The 25,033-nt window shown below is 42.1% G+C and overlaps 1 protein-coding gene across 4 annotated transcripts in view; it reads left to right on the top strand.

Moving 5' to 3' along the window:
* Window positions 1-21,550, top strand: part of sorbs1 (sorbin and SH3 domain containing 1) — a 53,952-nt gene extending 32,402 nt beyond the window's left edge. For 2 of the 4 annotated variants that reach the window (XM_084735299.1, XM_084735300.1), the window contains exons 15-27: window positions 2,048-2,097; window positions 4,096-4,274; window positions 9,910-9,974; window positions 10,149-10,319; window positions 11,669-11,715; window positions 12,127-12,241; window positions 12,900-13,025; window positions 13,135-13,329; window positions 13,555-14,076; window positions 14,766-14,861; window positions 16,591-16,778; window positions 16,892-16,998; window positions 18,357-21,550. In XM_084735299.1, the coding sequence (XP_084591425.1) occupies window positions 2,048-2,097; window positions 4,096-4,274; window positions 9,910-9,974; window positions 10,149-10,319; window positions 11,669-11,715; window positions 12,127-12,241; window positions 12,900-13,025; window positions 13,135-13,329; window positions 13,555-14,076; window positions 14,766-14,861; window positions 16,591-16,778; window positions 16,892-16,998; window positions 18,357-18,424 (1,929 nt within the window). In that variant the 3' untranslated portion in view covers window positions 18,425-21,550. Of the gene's footprint in view, window positions 1-2,047; window positions 2,098-4,095; window positions 4,275-6,207; window positions 7,672-9,909; window positions 9,975-10,148; window positions 10,320-11,668; window positions 11,716-12,126; window positions 12,242-12,899; window positions 13,026-13,134; window positions 13,330-13,554; window positions 14,077-14,765; window positions 14,862-16,590; window positions 16,779-16,891; window positions 16,999-18,356 lie in introns of all 4 variants that reach the window. The other 2 variants (XM_084735302.1, XM_084735301.1) reach the window with 2 other exon arrangements.
* Window positions 21,551-25,033: the final 3,483 nt, after the last annotated feature.

Genomic DNA, 25,033 nt, shown 5'->3' with positions numbered 1-25,033 from the left:
GTTCTGTTGAATTTTATTGCACAACAGATTCTGATAGAGATAGAGATCAATATAGCTGTGATAAACCAGTATCACACCGATTATATTGGTTGACATATATATTGGCTGGGGCTTTAGTTATATTTATGGGCCATGGAATTATATAATTTTAATTGTTAGGTGTTCAAATTTTAAAAACGTGAGGTGGCATCACCCGGCACACATGTGCTTACACACACAAAGTCAATGATAGAGTGAGTCCCGCTCGCCTTCAAGCAGCCTGGAGCACCTTGAGCTTATTTAATAAGTAGAATGAAAATACAGAACTTCACTTTGGGAAACTGGCTGTAAAGTCTGGGACAGTTGAAAGTAGAATTTGGCATGCGCTTGGCATATCAATGTATTTTTTGTATTTAAAATACAAGTTTTTTAGCTATTTTGTTACAAATTAAATCTTTTGCCCAGCAAAATACAAATTACAAAATACTCAAAAGTAATTCAATTCACACTTTAGATATATTAAATTTAAAAATTGCTCAGTATAGGATTAGTTGGAAGCTGAACAGTTTGACCCTTTTACATGAAGAAAAGTTCACATAAACTGACACTAATCAGGCATCTTGTAAATAACCAGATTAAGATTCCATTCTTCACTCCAGATAAGCCTCCATGCTTGTTTCCTGTTTACTTTCCACTGATGCTGTGTGGGTAAGCCCAATTACCCAGCGGTGTGAGAGGACACTATCTTCTCTCCCTGATATCAGATTTGATGGGGATACAAGACGTGGCGGAGCAAGGAAGAGCTGCAGATTATTCAGTGACACTGGCGTGTTCCCCGAGTCGCCATGGAACATTTGGCTTTATAAATAGATCAGACTATAGACCTGCCAGCCTGATGTTCTGTTCTTATAAAGATAGGCATTTATTCTGAAAGGTTATTAATGATCATCCTGCCCTGGCAACTAAGTGCAAAGGCATGTTGTGGCAAATGAGCTGTTGAGAATGCTCCTTGTCTGGTCATCGGTGTGGGAAGCGGAGGCTTGGCCACGCCGTGGGGGAAGTGGATGTGGTATTAACAGCAGGGCCAGGCTGGCTGGGATGGGGATTGTGCAATCGTATTTGCAAACAACACTTGCGCTCTTATTCATAGTGCCCGTGTCACGTCTGTTATTTTTACCTGCTGTGACGTCCGAAAAGAGGAAAGCAACAGAAACAGGGGGCTAAAATTAGTTGGCTCTAAACCATTCAAAATGCTCGTGGGTGCTACCACACTAAATGATCACCCCTGTGCACTGGAGATATTATCTGCTCCTAAATACTCTTTTACTCCTTTAAACATTTATTCACTCACTTTGTGCTCACAGTTTATTTCTTTATGTTTTTCTCTTTGTCTTCATAACATTGTTATAATTATTTGTTTCTACTATGTTTCACGGTGTCCTTTACTTTGTCAGGAAGCATTTGTGTCTCTTTTTGACTCTTAAAGTGTGTGAGATAGAGTGTCGAGTATGTGTGTGTGTGTGTGTGTGTGTGTGTGTGTGTGTGTGTGTGTGTGTGTGTGTGTGTGTGTGAGAATGTGTGAGTGTGAGTGTGTGCGTGTGTGTATGTAATTCGGCCTGCTCGCACCACCAGCTGGTTAATTGTCCCCTGGTCTGGTCCAGTGGTAATGAGAGTGACTCAATACCAGACAAAAGAGACGGCTTCAGTGGGAGACAGCAGCCCATTGGCTGAGCCTGTGACAGCCCCCTCCCCGCATGGGCGCCCCCTGACCGATGCACACCCACCCGCCCACTCCCCCACCTCCCCCCCTCCCTCCACTCTCCTCACTGCCGCTTGTTTTCTCCAACTTGCATGCAGGCCAAAACACACGCTTGCTCCCTCCATGCCAAGCCCAGTCCAGAGAAGCTAAGAACCCCGGCTGCTCGAGACAAAAACCCAGACCAGCGAGTGAACGCCACAGAGGGAAAGAAGAGAGAATCTGGCCATAGCTAATGCTCCTGCCTCTGTTCTAGCTGGAGGAGACCTTCCTGTGGATCTATCAATGACTTCTTTGTTTGGTTTGTTGCAGAGTGCCCCCTCTTTCAGCCCCCTGGAAACAGCCTCCGACCTGCAGCAGTAGTAAGTCCATGCCTCCTTCTTATTCGCATACTTGTGCTTTAAAATCTTGCTTCCTCCTTCCAGTAGGTTGTTGATTATTTAAGGCATGTTATGGGGATAAATGTCAGTGAGAGATTTCTCCACCCTGTAGAGCTCGCCCGCCTACTGCGGGGGGACTCCTGCTTCCTGAGGAGATCCTGTTAAGAAGGCAAAAAGCTACCAGAACAGTGTGTCCTCTGTCTGGATTTCATGGTGTTTTTTAGGGGGGGTGGGTGACTGTAGAGTGGAGACATGGCTGCTATGTGGTGATTTATTTAAAGATAGCAACCTGGATGTCACTCGTATAGAGGGAACTCGCCCAGCTGCTGCATAACTCAAAAACCGTTATCTCCCTCTGAATGGGTGTGTGAGCAGAACTACGACCAGCAACTGGATTATGAAAGAGGATGCTAGCTGTTAAAACAAAGCCCACAGAGCCCTTGATCTGTTTTGTTTTTGTCTGATGAGATTGACATCTTCTATTTTTGTTTGTGTAATAAAATGTGAGGAATTTAGGAGCGAGCCATGGTGACTGTGTCCCGCTACAGTCCAGGGAAAATAAACTTCTCCCTCCATTTCTGCTAAGAACTTTCCATCTGCTACAATCATTATGTCATCACAGCCAAGAGATTCCCAACCCAACTTTTTAATCCATTCATTCGCTGTTTATTTTGAAGAGGTTCCTGATGAAGGGCCCGTGGGAGTTCGCTCATCCAAACTTTTCAAAGGAAACCTCAAGTCATAAACTGACTTCCTTCAAAGACACATATGTTGAGGGCAGGACGTTTCCCCTCTTTGGGGTCTGTTTGAAATCAGAGACATTTTAGGAGTGTTCTTGTAAAGATATCACTTGTTTGTAAGATGCAAAACCACATGTGCCAGTGTCTATAGATGAATGAATGAATACCTAAGTGAATTTGTGTGTTTTCAGGCCAGTATTAGACATCCACTGTGTGTGCATGGAAGTTATTATCTTTGAAAAATGACTAAAATAGTTGGCTTCAATAATGGCCTCACAATAAAAGCCATTGTTGTACATACTTATAATGGGCGTTTAAATGAACTCCTCATCATTCAAAGTAAATAGATAAACATTACAGTTAACCCTGCAGTGACTACTGTCACGTGCGCTCTGTCAGGCCGGATACTGACTGTTGATTTCACTCGAACCTTCCCAAGAGATCATCTGAACTCTAGCATGGCTCCTGTACTGCAGATTTCCTGTACAGTGGATTTATGTGAATTCTCATAAGGAACCTAGAACCAACATGATTTTAATGGCTCTCTGCAGTCAGCAGCACACATATTTTTTTCCTAACAGCTATGAAAGAGCTTCTTGTTGAGGTGGTGAAGAAGGGGAGTAATGTATCCATACATTTGTGCAAGCTTGTAAAACTCTGACTTGGCAGCCCTGCAGTTGTAAAACACATTTTGGAAAATACCTTCCTCTTTCTTTCTCATTACAGTAGTAAAAGAGGTTTGTATGAGTTTTTAATTCACCTACAGTAGATGATACAGGAGTCTCTGTCAGTTTAATGACCATGTTTGTCTGTAGAAATAGAGGAGCAGCATGAGTATTACATGAACGAAATGTGAAAGACAGTAAACCTGAGAGTTGTACAGGTGCACAGCAGAGGCTGATGCACCATGTGGGAATGTTCAGAGAATATTTATAGAAATCTGTCCTGTTGGCCTCTCTGGAATGCCAAGATATGTGTGGTAGCCAATACCTTCTCTCAACATCAGCCTCCAAATCCTGCACTTTCTCTCACTCAAGTTTGGCTTTTCTGTCTCTCATTATTTTGTCTCCCACAAGTCTGAGAAGACAGAAATTACCTCAAAATATCCTAAATAAGAACCATATGACAGCTCATTACCCAATTTGCGCGCCTCTGTTTATCATGAAAACATGTAACAAAACCTCTGAATGAATTGGACTGTGTTTAATTAGCTGTCTGCGTTCCTCTCACCACCGTCTAGCTCCTCAAGCAAGTCTGGACACAGCGAGGTGGAGAAGGACAGTGGATCATCCACGGGCGAGCCTGGGGCTCCAGAATGCGACCGCCATGTTTACAAGAGCGTCCTGGAGGGCGGCGACATTCCCTTACAAGGTCTACGGGCCCTAAACAAGCGCCATGGCAGCTCCTCCTCCTCTAAAGGTAGGATAGCAGCCACTTTACATATGTGGCCTGTAAAAAGGCAGGTGTGTGTATGTTTATGGATGTGGAGGGTAGACAGTGCAGCCATTAAAGGCCTTTCCTGCTGAGACAGAGCCAATGAGTTACAGACACTGATGTTGGATTGTTCAAAGTGTCAGACAGGGATACATGTGTTTCCGTTTACCTTTCAGTTGGAATCCACACATTTTCTTTGCTCCCAGACCTCACAGCATTGGCCAATCACCTCGCAGCATTCATTCTCCCAGCAGCTTTTGATTTATTATTGATGCCATGGACGTTTTCATCAAGCGTGTACTGGCCATCTGCTTTGGAAAACTCATGGAGGGAGTGAGGTTGTCTTGCTAAGTTGATGGAAGCTAACCTTGGGGATTTTCCCCCCCTCTTGCTCCAGTTGTGAGCCGCCAGTCGCTAGGCAGGCTTAGGGCAAGACTCCAGAGCGTTCCAGCGCCAGGGAGCGGAGGGCCAGAGAGGGGATGGATGAGGAGGGGACGAGAGAGATAAACAGAGCTCTGCTCCTCACAACCCGGCCAGACAGGGGTGAGATAAACAGGAGGGACACAGAGGGTGGGTAGGCATGAGGAAGTCAGCTGTCAGTGTGAGGTCAGGGGCTGGAATGCCTGCGCACATGGCCGGGGAGGAGGGGAGATGTAAGGAAAAGAAAGGAAGGGACAGTGTGACCCAATACATGTCATTACATTACATCTGGGAAGACACGCAACAGATGTCCCTGCAGAAACATTCAGTTCAATTTTGGTATATTTCCACAGTAACATATGGACTAAATATGAATATTTTAAAAGAGGAATCGTTCACATCAGCAGCCTTGTAACAAAGATTACCAAGATAGTTGTTTTAGCTTTGAATCTTAGAACCATGAAGTAAATGGATTTGGCACTCCAGTCAACTGACTAGCATGCTCCTGCCCAAAGAAAATAGCCAAGTGCTAGAAACAAACACTTAATCATGTGTTTCTGTCTTGTGCTCATGAAATAAAAAATATCTGTATTAATCTTTGTGCTTTGAAGAACTGAGCCTGAAGGATTTTCAGTGGCCAGAACCCTTTAGTTGCCACATGTTGTGGATACAGTCTAGTTAACTTCCTCAGCGTGTGTTTTCCTGGTAGATATGAACGTGACAGATGGGTCACACACGCAACACAAGTGTCTCACAGCATGTGAAAGTGTTGTGTCATTTCCCGGTTCCATCTGTAGCGCTATCACGAGTATACTATAGCCAAGAACTGTGACCGTGGAGTATTTCTCAGAGGTTTTTGAATCATATTTTACTGGGCAGGTTGACTCAGGATACATTTTTTTATTTACAACTGTGTGGGGGAGTGGTGTATTAACAGCGCTGCTGCGGGCCATTCATCACAGCAGCCGTCTGTCTAATCGCTAAAAGTAGAGGAGAAGAATATATGTAGGAGGTTATAGTGGGACAGGCAGCAGTCATGTGAGAGAACGATTTAACCTGAACATGAATACAAAATAAGTAACAGGATAGATCTTTTTTGTTCCTTTTGTTTTTAAATTGTACTGATACTGCAGTCAGTGTTAAGAATTCCTATACGAGCTCCAACATCACATAACATTTCATTGCATATTGCTGTTTTAATACTTTCTTTCACTTGTTATGTTGCTGTTTACAGTGATATTGATAATGCAAGTACCTGTTAGACAGTAAATTTCCCTTGATCCATTTTGACAAAGCATAATTCTTCACCATGCTGTTAGTATAACAGTCATCTATTACTTGATGCACAATGCATCAAGTCTGCTTCCTCTTCTCATCTACTTTTGATGGAACTCGGTCTTTACTTTAGAAATGTGCCTGACTCTGTTTTAGTGTGTGTGAACCTGTGATCATTGTAATCTAATATGTTGTTTATTCTGTTGTCCTGCATGCTTGCCAGTGGATTATAAAGGTGGGAATGGCTATATAATTTCACCCTGCTCCTCTGTAAATAGTCGATCGGTTCTTGCCAGTAATGCAATAGGTAACCAGTGTAAGAGTATGAAGCCTCTCTCTGCTGCCAAAGCCTGCATACCCCAAATCCTGCCCTCTAAATTCAAGCCCAAGCTGCTGCCGCCCAGTGGTGACAGTCAGGAGAGCAGGACTAAAGCTGTCAGGCACCCAAAGGCCCACAGCTGTGAGGATCTGTACACAGGGCCATGTGACACGGACTTTGCTGGAGCAGAGGAAAGGGAGAGTGGGCAACATGCAGACTCTAAGTCCAGCTGTGGCACTGAGTGCGCTGACGGCCTCAGGAATGTTTCCCCTGCAATTAGGAGGAGTGCATCAGAGTTTTCCAGCCTGTACAGGACCATGCATCACATCCAGCGGCCCAGCTCGGCCGGCTGCAGCCCTCATGGCAGCGTCCGCAGCCTGGCCTCTCTTTTTGAGAAGGCGAAGGCCGACGGGGGTGAGAGGTCAGAGGCAGATGACGGGGGTAACATTCCACGGGACGCAGTGTCGTCACGGGTCAGCGAGTTTGAAATGATCATTCAGCGGTCCAGCTCAGCTCCCAGCCGCTCCTCCTCCCTGCCCACCCTGCACTCGAGCCACAGCCACAGCCCCAACCACAGCCCCGCCCACCTCTACATGGCGTCTGCAGTGTCAGCGGAGTCACTTTTGGTAGCTGACACCACCCAGACAGATGCCTGCTCCTCAGTGGACGAAGAGAGGAAGAGCTGTGGGGAGGAGGCCTTGTCACCGGTCAGTGTGACAGTGGAGGAGGCTGCGCCCTCCTCAGAGGACGGACACATCATCAGGACTGAGTCCCCGTCCAACACTGAGGCCGAAGTCGAGCAGATCTTCAGTAAAAGTTCCCCAGAACTGATCCACCAACATGTCAGTGGGTCAAAGAGTCCCTCCGCACTGCTTACACCATCCCCTCCACAACACAACCACATCCACCACCACCACCACCACCTCCTGCACCACCTCAACCACCAACTCCTCCTCAAACCCAGCAAATGCAAAGGCTCCTGCCCGGCCTCCTACACTCGCTTCACCACCATCCTCAGGCACGAGAGGCAGCAGGCCACAACCCAACAGGAGAGGCCGCCGGCAGAGAAGAAGACCACGCTGCCCGGGAACCTCTTCCTCATGGGCCCCGCTCCTTTCAGGCTACGGAAGAACTTGCAGTCAAATCAAACTCGGAGGACCCTGTTAGCCACCAAGGTGACGACGGGCCCCCAGAGGCCCTGCACTTTGTCTCCTGAGCCTAGACCTCTGATCCCTCAGCGCATGTCCTCCTTGGAGGTCCTGGAGAGGCTGAGTAACGGTGACGGAAGCAACACTGACCACCTGAGTAACGGGCAGGGCTTGGACGCCAACGGGAACCTACTGCAGCCGCTGGCAGCTCACCGCAGAGGTGGCTATCTCCATCCCTTCACCACTGTCACCCTCCTCTCTCCTCCCTCTGTGGTCACTCATTTTATCTCGCCTCTCTCTTCACCTTGTGTCCCTTTTCTCTACAAAGCGACGCCGCCGCCCTCCATCTCTAGTCTGTGTGGTGTGTTTACAAAGTGACAGGAAAGCCTCCATCTCATTCTGAGTGTGCTGTTTGGTGCTCTTCCATTTCACTGTGAATGAGTAATGCATCAAAACACTTCAGTGACTGTAGGAGGTTCAGGCAGCTTTTGGTAATGTATATATCTCCTGGTGACATCAGATTTGAACTGTATGCAAGAGTGCTGAGAGTCTGCATAAGCATTACATCGATACAGACCCAATTCTGTGTTTTATCATTACAGGATAATATTTTTGGTAACATTGATATAATAACCATCATTAATAAATGGTAAATTGATAGTCAGTTAAATTTTAGCAATAGTTATTTCACTGTTAACAAACAATGGAATGATAATTATGTTTGCTTATTATTAGTAATCCTTTAATTTATGATATTTTTTTGTAATTAGTTTGTTAAATATAAAATTAATGTATAAATTATATATTATATTATAGTCGATAAGAGATTATCAGAATTACATTCTGATTAAATTAGTCAACAGTTTATTGTTTCACACATTATAACATTTTATATACTATATCAAGTATTTCTGAATGATTTGTAAACCTTAATGAAACCATTACATAGACAGATGGAGCAGATATTTGTAACAATTAAATGGTTAATAATTAGTTTGTAAACCTAATCTATAAACATTATTTGGATATCTATTATAAATTTGCAGCTGATGATTATAATAATGTATATATTTAACTACAAATGTAACTTATGCATTATATATGTGAGCTTACATGAGTAACACACTTATTTTAAACCAAAACATGATCTTTTCCTAAACCTACCCAAGTAGTGTTTGTGCCTTTATTTGAAGAGTCTACCCAGATGTTGCATATTTATTGCACATGCAAAACTGACACTGGCCAAGTTGTCGTTATTGATGAGACATTAACATTAATTGTTTTACCATTATAAAGTTGCAACTGATGTTGAGAAACCTTTACAATTGCTTAATAAATGGTGCATATGTATAGAATAATGTACAGCAGGTCATTATTGTGAAATAAACGCTGAAGGGGGGGTACAGAAACCCGACACGACACCCTGTCAAGATTTATTTCACAATAATGACCCGCTCACTCTACATTATCCTGCTTATTACACAGCTGCTTACTCATTTAGAAATAATTTTATTGACTTATCTGAGCATTTGTTAACAGTAAAATAACTATTCACTGAAGATTAACTATCAATCTACTATTAATTAATAATGGTCATCATAAAGTGTTAGCAGTTTCTTTTTATATGTTGCACAACGAGATGTCAAATCTTAGATAGAGGCACTGACTTTGAAGTCCTCACCTTAAACTACAATCCCAGTATTCCTCTGTAATGTTTAAGCAGGAGATTTCAATAAAACATTGCATACGCTCTCTCAAACTGATGTCTCACCACGTCTGTATCTGTTTTTATTTCTGTTTGGGGAACAATTTACATCTGCCATCTTTCATTCTCTCACCATGAAAGGTTTGTTTTAGCCAGACAGGATGTTCCCTGCTTTGATTTCTTTTATGTAACAAACAGCCGGTTCTCGGGGCACCAGACACAAACCTGAAACACAGTGATAGTTGTTTCTTGTGGCCCTTGCTGGGACACAGAATGAAACATCTATGGTGGATGTGGGGAGCAAATTAAATCATGGAGATACGTAGCTAATAGAAACAAGGTGAAACCTCAATAAACTAATGGATGCTGGTTGGTCGATCAGTAAAACCATGATGCCATGTTTATTTCTTTGGCCAAGATACAGTAGGTTTCATATTTTCTTTCCAGCGTTTGTTTTGTCATGAACACACATTGGATCATTCTGTGTTCATTCCTAAGTGCATGCAGGAATACATTTGGCTTTTTGGATGTGTGTGTGCTTTTTGTTTTAGTGCTGCAGAGATTATGGTGTTCATTTAAAGCATGCCTGGTTGTATTTATTGTATATTTTTATGATTCTGTTCTTTGGAATTAAGGAGTTGACTGCAATATCATCATCTTATATTTGAAACGTTTTGTTCTTGAATATGATTTGCCTTGAAGTTGGCAGTGAAAATGCTTCACAGCTTTATCCTCTTTCTGTTTCTGCTTCAGACTCGTCCCCAGCACATGGGGAGAGCCAGGATGAAGTGTTGCGGAGGCGTCATGGGGACAAAGAGGTGAATTTCAGACTTTGATAAATTACACTGCCCTGACAATGCTTTAGCTAAGAGAGCTGGGTTATGAATAAGAAAGTCATGCATTAAAGATAACTAAGAATGTGTCACATAAATAAAAGAGTAGCAGAGACCCATATCTGCAGGGACAAACACTTCAGTGTGGTTTCCTGGCAGAAAATCTTGGAGGAGCAGCGGCGGCTCAAGCGGGAACAGGAAGAGGCTGACACAGCGTCGAGGCGACACACAGGCATTGTCCCCACGCACCACCAGTTCATCACCAATGAGCGCTTCGGAGACCTGCTCAACATCACAGATAACACAGAGAAGAGGAAATCAGGCATAGAGGTACAAACACAGAGTCACGTCTTATCCCTCTGTAAGCAGGAAAAAGACGACAGATGCTTTGTCAGTCTGTGGCTGTGAGGGGGTGACGGGCTTGTCAGCAGGATTTCTGCACACACAGATGGCTTTCTCCTCTGGGTCAAACATTCAGAGGGCGAGAGCCGTAATAGAAGGCAAAATATGAGTTGTTGAGTTTATCGCTGAATATTTCCAGACTTCACTTCCACACTGCAGACTGTTTACGAGCCATATATCTACAGGAGATGTAATGTCACTGGTATTATTTGCGTGTTTACCAAGGTACGCCTGCTCTTTTGGCAGACCAGTCTCAAAGTAAACAGCCTGCAGTAGTTTCTTACTGGGAATGCTCCAGAGGACAAGTAACCCAGTCAGTCACAAGCACCTCATTCCTGTCATTGCTACAATATTTATGTTCATGTGGGGCACTGAAAGGACAGCTCCAGCAGATTTAAGGCTCGTAACAGATTCCAGAAGAGTCATTTCTTCACACATAAATGACAAAGCCCAGGCAGTATGGTAAACAAAAACATGTAGGTTTATAAGAGTATTTAGTCTTTTGAATAACTTCCACCCACTCACAGTACATTGCCAAGAATAATATACATGTAATTGTAGTCATAAAATAAGTGTCATCCAGTTTAAAGAAACCCTCCAGTCAAAAATGTGTTTTTCTCATGTTTATGAAAAATGTGTGACCTTGACTATATTTACTTGTATCTGTCCAAAGTTTGTCACTAGAGGTGTTTTCACATGCTGAAGTACTTCACTACTGAAGGTGGAAATTTGCACTTGCTAGCTAGATTTGGTGCATAATCAATTCAATGGCAAGTTGTTGTCAGGTGCAAATGCAGGCAAGAAAACCTCCAGTGCAGACCGGATTTCCAGCATAGAGGGCGAGAATTAGCATTAACTGTGCTAACAAACAAACAAATAAAAGATGCTAACTACACTACATCTGTAGCAAGATACGGATTTAGGTCTGACTGGGTCTGACTGAGGCTCTAACGTGTTGCTGAATCTCTTTAAGGTCTCCTCTAACACAAACACTAGTCCAGAATTTCTTAATGAGGGAGAAAGAGTTTATCTGTTTTAAACTCCTAAAAATGGCACAATGCATTCAGTAGTTAAAAACGTAACTTCATTATGGTAAAAATCAATAGCAGGTGATACAAGTACAGTATGAGTATAGTCATGTTAAAGGTGGATAAAAATAGTTCAGTGTTGAAATTGGTTCTTAATAAGCCATTTCTTAACATGATGCTTAACTGAATAATATGACGGGGACTCTTTAATTGCTTCTGGTGCTAAATTATTTTTTTATGTCTTCACAGAGAACTCCAGCCATGGCTCGCTTCGACTTCAGAGCAGAAACTCTAAAGTAAGCAAAAATAAATTCTATCTATCTATCTATCTATCTATCTATCTATCTATCTATCTATCTATCTATCTATCTATCTATCTATCTATCTATCTATCTATGTCTGCATGTTATCAGCATGAATTTAAACACATATTTAAACTAACTCATAGGTGGTGTTAGCAGCTTGATGCCAAAAATTAATTACAGGATATAACTGTTTAGAGTACTATACAATAGTAATGATAATAGATTTACAACTTAACGTTTACTTGAATGTAAATAAAAGCCACCCATCAGATATTCCGAGCAGATTAGCTATGAAGTGCTGTTATGTAATCGCAGGTCTGCATGAGATCACTAGTACTTCAATTTCATGCTGCAAAATTGTTCATTCCATGTGAATAACTAATCTCTTTGGAACATTTGTAGGGAATTACCGTTCCAGAAAGGAGACATCGTCTACATCATTCGACAGGTGGATCAAAACTGGTATGAAGGGGAACATCATGGAAGAGTCGGCATATTTCCTCAAAGTTATGTTGAGGTATGTGAGTTCTCTCTGTCTTCTGTCTGTCTCTGTCTTCACTCACAGTAATAAGTCTTTAAACAAAAGCAGCTGGAAAAATGATAAATTCTTACAGTATAATAAATATTCCATATATAAATATTTTATAATTTCTTACAGTTTTTCATAATAAGCAAACATTTCTTTCATGTTTCAAAACCTGGTTATTGTGTCAGTAAATTGGACAATGCCACCAAAATGAAAAGTATGTTGTTGCCGTATGTTTTTTCATCATGTCTGTCAACCCTGGAAATGTTTCTTATATACAGGTCTCTGTTTGCTCAAACTTTTGGTTGACACTGACTGCTTACTGTACTATAAAAGACTGAGAATCAGCTCATCAGTTTTGTTCAGAACGCCATGTGCAAGTAGCTGTTGTGCAAATTGTAGACAGCTGTTCTTACTCTTTTGCAGACATACATGAATGAACGAGAACTTCAAATCTGTTGTGAATAACAAACTAACTGTTTAAAGGTTTTTGGAAAAAATTGCAGACTGGAAAAATTTTTGAAAAGAACTTTAGAAAATTAAGCCAAAGCGAATGAGAAAAAACTGTAGTTGAAGTTTTAGAGATGCTTTGCATTCTGCAGAACAGTGTGAGTCATTGTATTTTCTTGTTCTTTGTTGCCTTCTTCAGCTGCTTCCCCCCACAGAAAAAGCCCAGCCAAAGAAAAGTGCCCCGGTGCAGGTACTGGAGTACGGAGAAGCTATCGCCCGCTTCAACTTCACCGGGGACACAGTGGTGGAAATGTCCTTCAGAAAGGTGCGGAGTGGGAATTAGATAGGAACTTAAATTGTTGTGTACATGAGATGTTTTTATCCTTTTGTTACTCGTACAAGGAACTGAGGAACGACAAAATGTTTATCTGCAGGGAGAGAGGATCACGCTGATTCGCAGAGTTGATGAAAACTGGTATGAAGGCAAAATCTCAGGCACCAACCGCCAAGGCATCTTCCCCGTCACCTACGTAGAAGTGCAGAGACGACCTCGCGTCAAAAACGGGGTGGAGTATCCCGACCCTCCTGTCAGCCAGTCTCCACAGCGCAGCACCAACGCTTCTCCACAGGTAAAGACTCAGAACTGTGGGATCAAATGGAGGATACATTTATGGATGTACTGCAGATTTTTATTACTACCTCCTATGTTCACCTTGACACCCACCCTTTAATTTACATTTTTTGGTCTATTGAATTTGTCTCATCTTCCGTTTCCTTTTCTTTTCCTTCTCTCATCCCCTCTTCTTCTCTTTGCTTCCATCTTCCTCTTCCCACATTCTCGTTACTCTTGAAAGCTGTATCGTAATCGCCTGACCACCTCCCCCCTGCCCCTCCCTCGCTCCCCCCGCCGCTCCGTCTCCCCCGAGGTCCACGCTGTCTCCTCCGAGTGGATCTCCCTGACTGTGGGAGGAGGGAGCCCTCCAGCTGCCCCCACCCCTCCCCTGCCACCTCTGCCCACCGTGTCCTACCGCTGCGGCGAGTACCTGCCCCCGCCCTTCTCTGCCAGCCCCGTGCCTCCCATCACCGGCAGCCCATACTGCGTCTCCCCCATGGCTTCCCCAGCCGCCTCCCCTCTTCCTCCGCCTTACCCCCCCAGACCCAGCTCAACCACTCCCTTCCTCACGTTCACCCCACCTCAGGGGGAGGACTTCCTGCTCTCCCCTCCCTCCCCACGTCTGTCACGCAGCATGAGCCCCTCTGGCGGGCCGGTGCTGGAGGGCTGGCTGAGGGGGGAGAAGGAGCTGACAGAGGGGGAAGGCGCAGAGGGGGACAGGGGCCACGCAGCCCCGGGCAGCAGGCGAAATAGCCCTGCAGAGGTATCTTCTGCATGGTGTGCGGTGTTGCATCTCAGGCTGAAACATGGGCGACAGTTTGATTCTCTAAAACAGATGTTGGATGAAGAAGTTGACATTGATGTGTGGAGGACGTGACTAACTCGTAGATTTGACCTGAAGTTGATTTTAGCCGCATGGAGGGATGAACCTGCTGGTTCCGTGGAGTCGGAATAAGTTTAAGCTAGTCACACTGCTCAAGGCTGCAAGTCTGCATGTTGTTGTGTGTGCGCTACTAACACGCAAACGTTTTACAGTGTCCTTCAGTATTTATACAGCGAGGTTCAGATGTAAAAGACTGTATTGTGCTTCTATTTCCAGGATTGATTTTTTGAGAGCTCAAGTTTCTTTCTCTCTATAAAATTCAGCATTTGGTTGCATGTTGTTGTTGTTCCATGCAGAGGTGTGTTATGACTTGGATGCCGCTGGAGGTTGGAAGTTTATTTAGGACAGTGACATATTTATTAGTGAGTATTTATAGGTTTCACATGTTGGCTTCTGTTTCAAAAGCTGCTGCCAAGGTTGAAATTTCCACCTACAGTATGAGGAAATGCAAAGCTGACTGTGCCTGAAGTATGACAGTGTTTACGGCAGGCGGATACGTGGTGCGATCTCTGGAGAGAAAAGCTTTTATTTTGAAACGTCCTTGCTGATTTGACTTCTTTGTGTTTCAGTTTGTCAGGAATGAGGCTGACCATCATGGACGGAGCTCCAGAAGCCCCGTGATGCTGTTTGACATCCAAGAAAACAACAACGTTAACTCGTTTGCGGTAAGCTGGCACAGAAATTTACAGAAGTAATGTGTAGTTTGTTCAGTGACTTCGCCTTCTGTTTAACATTTTAACTCATCACCTTCAAAGATCCATTTGACTCACATCATCCTTAATTCCCATTATGTCTTCTTTATTTGTGCTACATCTTAAATATGTGAAATATTAGAGCACTATCCTTTCATCCTTTCATTAAAGGAGTAGTTCAACATTTTGGGGAAAAGAATTATTCGCTTTCTGAAAGTTAAATGAGAAAATCAATATCACACCCATATTTTTCTGCTCAGTATGAAGCTAGAGGTAGCGGCCTAGCTTAGCAGAGCAAAAAAAAGCTCACTAATGAAGTTGTTTCTTGTTGGTTTAATCCATGTTAAAACCACCATTACCGTTCCAGTCATACTTTTACATTGTGGTCTACAGGTAATGAACACAAACCCGGACAGAGAACAAAAACTGAAATGACAACAAAACAAACAAGAAACTGAACAAAACCCCACAGTGCAGCCTGATAAGTCACAGCATCCCAACAGCTTGATCCAGGATGTTGTGACAGAGAAGGTCTCTGTAAGATGTGGGCACAGCAGTCTCTGAGGTCCCGCTACTCGGCCCACCTGAGTCCCATTTTATCCGTTTCATTTTCCTGACCAAACATTAGCCAGAAGCAGCTTCAAGTCCAAGCTGGGTTAGCAAGGCTCCTCTCCTCAAGCTCCTTCTCTCCTCCTGGGGTGGTGCATCCGGCTTATTTTGCTGAGTGGTAGAAAGATGCCGACTGCATTGTTAATCATCGTTGAGATCCACTTCTCTTTAATCCAAACTCCACCCTTCCTTCTTATTGTTTCAGCAATAAAGCCAAAAAATAACAGATTAAAACAACAAATGGCAATATTTGACTGATATTGCAATTGTGATATGATTTGTGAATTGCGATTTGAAAATTGCAGTAGACCATATTGCGATTTTGATAAAATTTCAATTAATTGTTCAGACCAGGTATAATCCTGACAGCATTAAGGAAGCCTGCAAGAGAAAAGGCAACACTCATTGCTTTGAATTAGACCAAGCCTCTCAAGTGTGACTACATTCCCAAAAATAATTTTATAATGTAAAGTTTCTCTTGTTGACCCATACAGACGTCTTGACTCCATCAGACTTTCACTTTTACCATATGGAGTGAGCTCTTTGAGTCTTGTCCTTACCAATGGTCCTAACTGTTTACATTTTGCCCTGTTTTCAGCCTTTATACTAAGCTAAGCTAAGCTAAGCTAAGCTAACTGGCTGCTGCCTTCAGCTTCATGAATGGACAGATATGAGAGTGGAATCAATCCTCTCATCTAACACTCAGCAAGAAAGCAAATAAGTACCCAAGAGAACATTAACCCAAAATGTAGTACTGTTTCTTTAAGCTGTACCTGTCCCTTTAATATTGCACGTTAATTCTGAGGAGTATCTTGTAAAAAAGTGAACTAATATTTCATGTTTCCTGTCGACATGCTCTCACTCTGGTGTCTTGCCTTTTCATGATTTCCTCCTGGGCTCCACCAACGTCTCCTCTGCTTTCTCTCCTGGCTTTTAACGGATCACTTCCTTTTCTGCCTTGCTACTCACTGGACCCACCTTCCTGTCTCGCCCTTCGTCCCCCTACCCCCTCTAACTCCTCACCTCCCCCCTGAACTTCACCTCGGCCTCTTCCGGGTCTTTCTCTGATGACTTCATCTACTACTACTACTAGGAGGCAGTGTGTAATGAGATCTTGAATATAGCTGAGACCTCGGTGAGGTACTGCAGCACCCTGTCCCACCACCCTCTTGACTCTGTCCATAGACTGCACCCCCACCCCAGTAAACAATCTCTCATCATTTCCCAGCAACCCCAGTCCCACAGCAGCAGCCCGGAGCCGAGCCGTCTCAACTGTGGAATGTGAGTAAGATCTGTGCTTTTTCTTGTAACTGAAGTGACTCACGCTTTAATTTTAAAAAGATCTCACATTTTGTGTTGCAATTATACCAACTTCTCCTCGTGTCCTGCTCCAGTTTCCAGGCTCTGTACAGTTACGTGCCGCAGAACGAGGACGAGCTGGAGCTGCGGGAGGGAGATCTCGTCAGCGTCATGGAGAAGTGCGATGACGGCTGGTTTGTCGGTATGTGTCGCAGACCTCGGGATAGATTCCTCAGAGGTGCAGTCACACTCGCTGTGTCACATTAATCCATATAGGGTTTCTGCAGAATGACAGCAGAGGACTGCACGCGTGCAATGTGCATGCTCAGGACTCCTGAAGAAGTAGAGTCATTTTCACAGTGTCACATCGTTCCATATAGGGTTTCTGCAGAATGACAGCAGATGATACATATACAGGCCTCACATGTGATTTTAAATATAGCTAAAATTGTTTAAAAGTTTAAAGGGATAGTTTTGGGTTTTTTTTAATGCAGGCTTTTATGAGGTACTTATTGATAGTCATTGTTTTAACTGCAGTTGATGGCAGTCAGTTTAAGTGTACAGAATATTTAGAATATTTTAACTACACATTTTACCTTGCAGAACAGAGGAGTTGCCGTTCTATCACTGCTTTGATCTATTACTTTGTTTGTGTTATTGTGTGACTTTGGTGAATTTGAACTATCCTTTTAAAACACAGAAGTCACAATAACACAACTAACTAACCAACTGAGGTATCGGTAGACCAGCAACTGCAAGATAAAATTCCTGTTTTTGCCAAAGGAGCCTGGTTGAGCAGGAGCAAGCAATATTTGTTTTATGTAAATGCAGTTTCCTGTCAGAAAAAGCTGAGCACAGCTGCGCTGCAGGCACCAGGACTAATCAAGATTATTCAAAGCAATACTTGTGATTCCACCTGCAGCGGCTTTCTGCTCCAATTCAAATATGCGGCAAGTCTATTTTTCATGGATGCCGTGTCAAGCAGCACAAAGCAGATCGATCTGGCAGGAAGTCACACACAGAAATGGCAAAGAGAATCCAGTCAGTTTTCAAAATAAAATACTATAATCATATAACCAGACAAAAACAGAAATTAATTAACCACATAGCCCACTTGTCCATAGTAGGGGAACAAAATCTGAGCAAGCCAACAAAATGTGGTGGGCAAAACACCTTGTTTTTGAAACGCTGCTGGTCGAACGTGCAGCCATGTAGAGAAGAGATCAAAACCGTGATGCAGATGTGATGTCCCCAGAATTAACAGGTTAAACTGATACTGATTTGATATTGTTTGTTTTGGACCTTTTTTTAAGTGTCTAAAATACCTTTTGTTGCTGAACTTGTCCGCAGCGGTTCATTGCTTAGCTTCCACGCTTGTAACTAGCTACATCTAATGTAGGTAATACACTGACTATGGATAAGTACCTCATGCAACCCCACATTAAATAACCCAAACTGTCCCTTTAAGATTGAGGTTTTGTACTGAAATCTAGGTCATTTTAGTCTCAAAGAAATAATCTTTTTTCCTCATATTTGTTTCTCTTTTGTTTTTCTCTACAGGTACCTCAAAGAGGACAAAACAGTTCGGGACTTTCCCTGGGAATTACGTGAAGGAGGTGAAACTGTAAAGATATCTAATCTGGCTGTAACACATGGTTGCCTGTCAAGCTTGGGAAGTCATTACTATCGCGCATGGCTGTTGGTTAGCATAGTCATTTAGCCGGGCAAATCAATTTGTCTGGGAAAGTGATCGGTCGGCCTGAGGTATGTCAAACTGCACGAGGCGGAGACGGAGACAGCTCACTGCCTAAACCTCAGTACGGTGTACACCTTGACCACGTTTCACACACTTGTTCACAGAATTCGTCCATCCCCACACGTGGAATTTCTCTGTGACACACCTACCACAAACTAGCTTTTATTGTACAGATAATAGCTTCCATTTTGTCCATGTCATTTACACGTGCACAAGTGTTTACGTAGCACCTCAGCGTGGAGGCTGGCAGCAGAGCAGTGTATGGATCAAAGAGTGGATCTTATTACCTGAACTGGACTTTGGAGGATTCAGAATGTATTTTTATGTGATGTGGGGTTGAAGATGTTTGTCATGAGCTACCTTTCAGGACCAGAGGTGTTTGTCATGATTAGTCAAGTACAATGCAAACCATAAATCTCAGTAGAGTTTGCCTCCAAAAGAAACCCATTAGTGTTTGGATCAACATGTAAGGTATATACATGTATGAAATATCATGTGGTGGATAATTTCCCTCACTTTAGAATTAAGAAAATGACCTACAGAGTTTAAATCCATAATGCCTTATGTATGAAGCCCAGGGCTGGGTCAAATTTCCACAATATTTTTGACCAAATACCTCAACATTAATAATATTATAGAGATGACTATTGGTGCTTTCACAAAATATAAACACAATGACATTTTTCACGGATAATCATCAGTAATGTGGATATAATGATTAACTGGGTAAAAGAAAATAACACAAAAGCTACAATGGTCTGGTAAGTTCAGAAAATGACATCACTTTAAGCCTTTAAAGGACCAGTGCGTGAGATTTAGTAGTATCTAGTGGCGAGCTCGCAGATTGCAAACACATGTCCTCACTCTTCCCTTCGTAGCATGTAAGAGAATCAACAGTCGTCATGAAACTCTCACAAAAATGTATCTAGAGCCTTCCTCAGATATACAGGACTCACTCTAAGGTAATGAAAACACAATGATTCTTATTTTCAGGTGGTTTTACACTAATGAAAACATACGTATGAATATTATATTCCATTTCTGTCTTATTAAATCCCTGTAAATCTTACACACTGGACCTTTAAAACCTGGAAAAAAAAACAACAGTCATGTCATATCACAATATAACCATATCTAAAATCTGAGAAGATATGAAGTCTCTTTTCACAGTTTTGATATAATATCAATATATTGCCCAGCCCTAATTGAGCCCATTCAGAAACTGGTCCTGTTTTACTTTACTTTCCATTTTCTGAATCATCATAAAGTCAGTGTTGGCTTGTTTTGAAAAACATCTCAATATTTACAACTCAGTGTAACCCAGTAGCTTTAGATACCGGTTCAGTATTGCCTTCATTTTCTACCCAAAGGTTGTTATACAGCAGTTATTACACAGTCATGTGCATGACGAGAAACACTAAAATGTTGAAGTGAGCTGTAAGCTTCTCTTTTTCTCAGTTACCACAGTGAACAAATACAGGTCACATGGACTGTGCTGCATGTCTGATAAAAGTGAAGCGAAACAGTGTATATGCACCTCCTATATTTTCACAGATAATTTATTTGTCGTTTTATACCTCTTCTGTCTGAATGAAAGTAAACTGTGTTTGCTGATGACGGATGCCTGTAAGGTAGCTGGTGGTAGACGCCTGGCTTCAGCGCAGCCACAGGACAGGCGTGGTCGCTCTTAACTTCCTGTTTGGATATTTAGGGAGATCCCACCTAACAAGATAATAGTGTATTAATCAGTGGTGACACACAGAACAATTCAGTGTGTTAAATACAGCCAACAAGGTGTCTTAGAAAATAATCATAGTGATTTTTAAGAGCATATTGAGATTTTAACCATGCCCTTACTGACAAGATTGTATGTTTTAGCCATGTAAATGTGTACAGAAAACTTTAAGAGGCCTTCCAAATATGGCTACATATTTTCATATGTAATGACTACAGTACAACTTGGGTAATACAGTTAGTGGAATGACTTAAATAATAAGGTCAGCATTAGTACAGCATGCACTGTAAAATCAATAGGAGATCGACAAATCAAATCGGAGCATGAAACATGATCATTATACCGTCCACCTTCCATTTAAAGAGAACAGAAGTGATGGTGACAGGGTTAACTGTCTGTTCTTTGAGCTTCAATAGCTCCCTGATGGAGGACGGCTTTGAATTCTGCTATCAAAGCATCAGAGGCGTCGTCCTGTGAGAACAGAGCTCCCACATCTCCAGCACCATCAGATCCTGTAACAGACACTACATGTCAGAATAGATCCCCTACACGCACAGATGGAAAGATGATAGCTATTGTTTTTCTTTGCTCGTGTTTTCATCAAATTCCGCCTTGTCATCAACCGCTGCACTGTGCTCATCAATCCTCAGCAGAGCTGTCAAGAAGGACTTGCAAATAATACTTAGTGCTTGTTGTGACCTGCTCGGACTGGCAGATGGATGCAGTTTGTTGGGCAATTCTGCAGTCAGTTTAGTTTGCATTGACGTAGCGAGCTGTCTGATGCTCTAAGTCACTGACGTTGGATCCCTTTCCAAATCCACGTACTTCTAATCAACTGGTGCCAGACTATCAGTGGGAATACCTTTTAGTATAACTCTTTATGATGGCCTGAAAATCAGAAACGCAATGTGAAGCATTGAAAGATAAAACTCTCACTAGATCCAAAAGTGTATGTTTACTTTATCTGTTTTTTTGTGCCTGAATGGTTTGAAGCCGTGTGTGGCTACCACATAAGTGATATATGAAGTTTAATGGAGTACATTAAAGGGATAGTTTGGGTGTTTTTGCTGAAGTGGGGTTGCATGTGGTACTTATTTATAGTCAGTGTATGAGCTACAGTAGATGGCAGTCAACACACCCTCAGTTTGGAGAAGAAATAGCAGGAAGACTGGTGCAGGGTGCAAAGCACTGTAGTACGGTGGACAGGGTCAGCAGCAAAATAGATTTTAGACACTTAAAAAAAATTATATCATAATGTAGCCATCTAAAAAAGGCCCAAGCAAGAAGATCAATATCAGTTCAAGTGCACGCTATATTTAGAATAGTTTCATCTCTTTATCTTTCTATCAGTCAGCCTCTACTGTAGTTGACACACTGACTATGGATAAATGCAACCCCATTTCAAATAAACAGAAACATCCCTTTAATTTAAGTAAATTCAGTAGCAATCAGTGTTTCATCCTGTCGAGACAAAATCAGATGTTTCTTCCTGTGCAGATCAACTCTGACAACTTTGCCAACATCAGCAAGGGAATGTTTTCTCACAAAACACTTAATATGCGTTCTGGGTGTGCCTGTATAGCACTGATATAATATTCAGGTATTTTGTTACACCACAAAAGCATGTTTTTTTTTTGTCCCTCCACTGCTGGCTAAACTTTTTTGTTTCTGTGTGCAACTCCAGCTCCACTTGAATGTGCTGATTGGTCAGGAGTCTGTTGATGTGTAGGCTTTTCCTCTCTGACAGAACAAAACACGCTATATGATGGACAAATCACTCATTTATCCATAAAACACAACTCACTTTAGATTGTTTCTGTGATATTTTGCTCCATAAGACATCACAGGATGTATGAATGTATGAATATATGAATGTGGCCAATGCACACATAATATGTAAAAAAAAAAAAAATGTCTGAATTTTCATCTTGAGTGAATGTGCAGACTTTTACGCAGCATGGCACATGAAGGATTGTAAATATGTAAAATAAAAAATAGACTGCGAGCGATGGGAGCGTCACACGGAGCTCTCTGTCACTCGCGGCGGTTTATTTACCTGAAGGATTTTTTGGCAAAGCACAGAGTGGAGCGTTACTGAGCACAGGAAGTTTGACGCATATGAACATTACGCTGCCATTTGTGAGGATCATAATGCCTTATGTTAGATGCAAAATCGTGCCTCATTTTCATTTAATGTTTTTTTTTTTTTCTTTGGGAGTATCACTGAAATGTATCCATGACATATTTAATGTAACCATGGTTTTCCCATTAGTCCTAGTCTCTGTGATGGGAGAACATTTACTAAGAACTTGTCAGTTACTGTGCAAGTACCTAAAAGTGTGACACAATGCTTTAACTTAATGATTAATAATCATGAGAATGGACTAGTGTGATGAGACGCACAACCTGCAACAGGTTTGGTTTGTTTGCTTCAATTTGCAGTGCTGTTACATTGACAATATTAAAATAAAGATACTATACACTGCTGTGACTTCGGTATTATGCAATATTTAATAAACCATTTAAACCATGTGCTGTGTTGCCTGTTTTGATTGCTGGTAAGGATCTGAACGATAGCAGAGCTGTGAATTTTTATAACGTGTGACATTCTTGCAGCAGTATAAAGGCAGAGTTCACCCCAACATCAAAAATGCATATTTTTCTTCTTTCCTTTAGTGCTTGTGGAAAAAATTCTTCGTCTAAATAGTGAGAGTTGCTAGTTCTCTGAAGAATTACCAAGACGGTGTGATGAATCAGATCTCTTTACTTCATGCAGCATGGAGAGAAGACTCTAGCACAGTGTTCTCTGAAGGTCTTACAAAGCGTCTTGCCTTATATATAAACCAACACTTGCTGATTCCGTAACAGTGTTGATTCAATCCTTCCTTTAACAATGTGTAGGCACACTAGTCTTCCTGAGTATACTGTTCCACTGATTTGATTGATTGATTTTTCACTCAGGCTTACAGTCACCTTCCTATTTCACAACTTAAATACAGAGACTCACAAAATTAGTACGTTGATTATTCATCAAATTTGTTCATCTTCCACATGCCGTTTATCCGTCCAGATAGTTCTGGTGTGAGTACAGATTTTTAGAGATATCAGCCATAGAGATGTCAGCCTTTCCTCGAAAATCATGGAACTAGATGGACGAGAGGCTTCAGCTCAGCTCAGCCTCTCATCCATGAGTAGATGCACACTTCCCTCTGCTTAGTGATACACATGGGGACATGCAAGGGATAATGTACAGTGAGCAGGTCATTATTACGAAGTAAACCCTGACAAGATGATGTAGGATCCAATACAATAATGACTACTGTACATTATCCTGTTTATTACATGGTTATTCACCAAAAAAGAAATCAGTGATACAAAATATTAATTTTAAAGTGATGTTATTGCTCCTCCAGAGTCTATGATCAGAACTGCATCCATATCAACAGTCTGTTAGCAAAGGTCTACTAAACAGAAATAAGCATTAAATGCTATAATTGACCAATCAGAATTAAGTATTTAACAAAACCATGTAATAAAGACATACAATATGTAGACAATGCACTGACCTCTTTGTATTGGCCCATTACTGCCATATTGAGCCAATCCAAAACTATCTCTATGGATAAACAGAGCTAAGAGGTAAAAGGAGGGAACTGTCCCTTTAGGGGTTTGGGGCAAGTTCAAATGGTTTTTAAAGGCACAATACTGGTGGCTGTGTAATCCTGAGCTGATCTGATGCAAATTGATGTGAGCTAAAGGTGGAGCTGATAGTCTTTGGCTCGGTGAAACTGCATGTTGTTATCTGATGATCTTTTTATAAAGCAGCAACATCCTGTAGGCGACTCCCAGAGCAATTATTTAAATTAATGCTTCAGAGGTGACATTAGCCAGTAATAAATGTTAGAAGATAACTTCTGTAATGTCTCTGAGATGACATAAATACTGATAGCAGGCCCACACTCAGTTTAGCTGCTGTGAGGCCTTTAAAGCAGCAGTATGAGTAAATTCCCATCAGAGTGATGATGATGCTGACAGATGTGTTTTCACAGAGGTACTTTCCACTTGATGCGATCATCTACATTGTGAGGGTTGTTTCACTTTAAAGCAAACAGTTTCAAAGGCTTCACTGGCCCAGACTGAAGGCCTGTTTAGGGATGCATGTTAACGCCACAAGAAAGGACGTGTTTCATTCAGTCAGCCAGTCTGCCTGGAGCTTTTTTCTCTCCACTTTCAGCAGAGATCCTCTATGAGCAGGAATTCAAGTTTTGGGAGCGGCACATTCCACATCCTGGGATTTAGCTCTACCATAAATGGTAAGCTTGCATATAACAAGGTGACGTATACCGGCAGGCAGACATCCCTAAAACAAACACTGGAGCTCATCTGAGAGGCGCAAAACATGAAGAGGCATCACTCTGCTCTGATTTCAAAGCACCCCCATGATATGGACTTCACAAGGCATTGATTAAAAGCATTTCAACCACATTTAAGATCATTTCATTGTTATTACTCATAAAAAAAAAAACCCAATTCTTTCACATGTTTTGAAATTATGCAGCCACAGCCTCGTTGTTTTACTTTGGAAGCAGGAAGCTGCTACCCTGAAGCTAATACCCAGATTTAACTAAGCACTGCAGTTTCTCACAAGTGTTACTCAGACAGGAGTAAATAGTGGATTTGTTGGGGATTATTTATACATGTGATCCAGCAGATTAATACACATTTGGTGCACTTGTAAATATTTAC

This window comes from Lutjanus erythropterus, chromosome 14, assembly GCF_056507025.1.
Source record: "Lutjanus erythropterus isolate fLutEry1 chromosome 14, fLutEry1.hap2, whole genome shotgun sequence".
NCBI classification, from domain to species: Eukaryota; Metazoa; Chordata; class Actinopteri; order Lutjaniformes; family Lutjanidae; genus Lutjanus; species Lutjanus erythropterus.
This window is presented reverse-complemented; position numbering and strand designations above follow the sequence as displayed.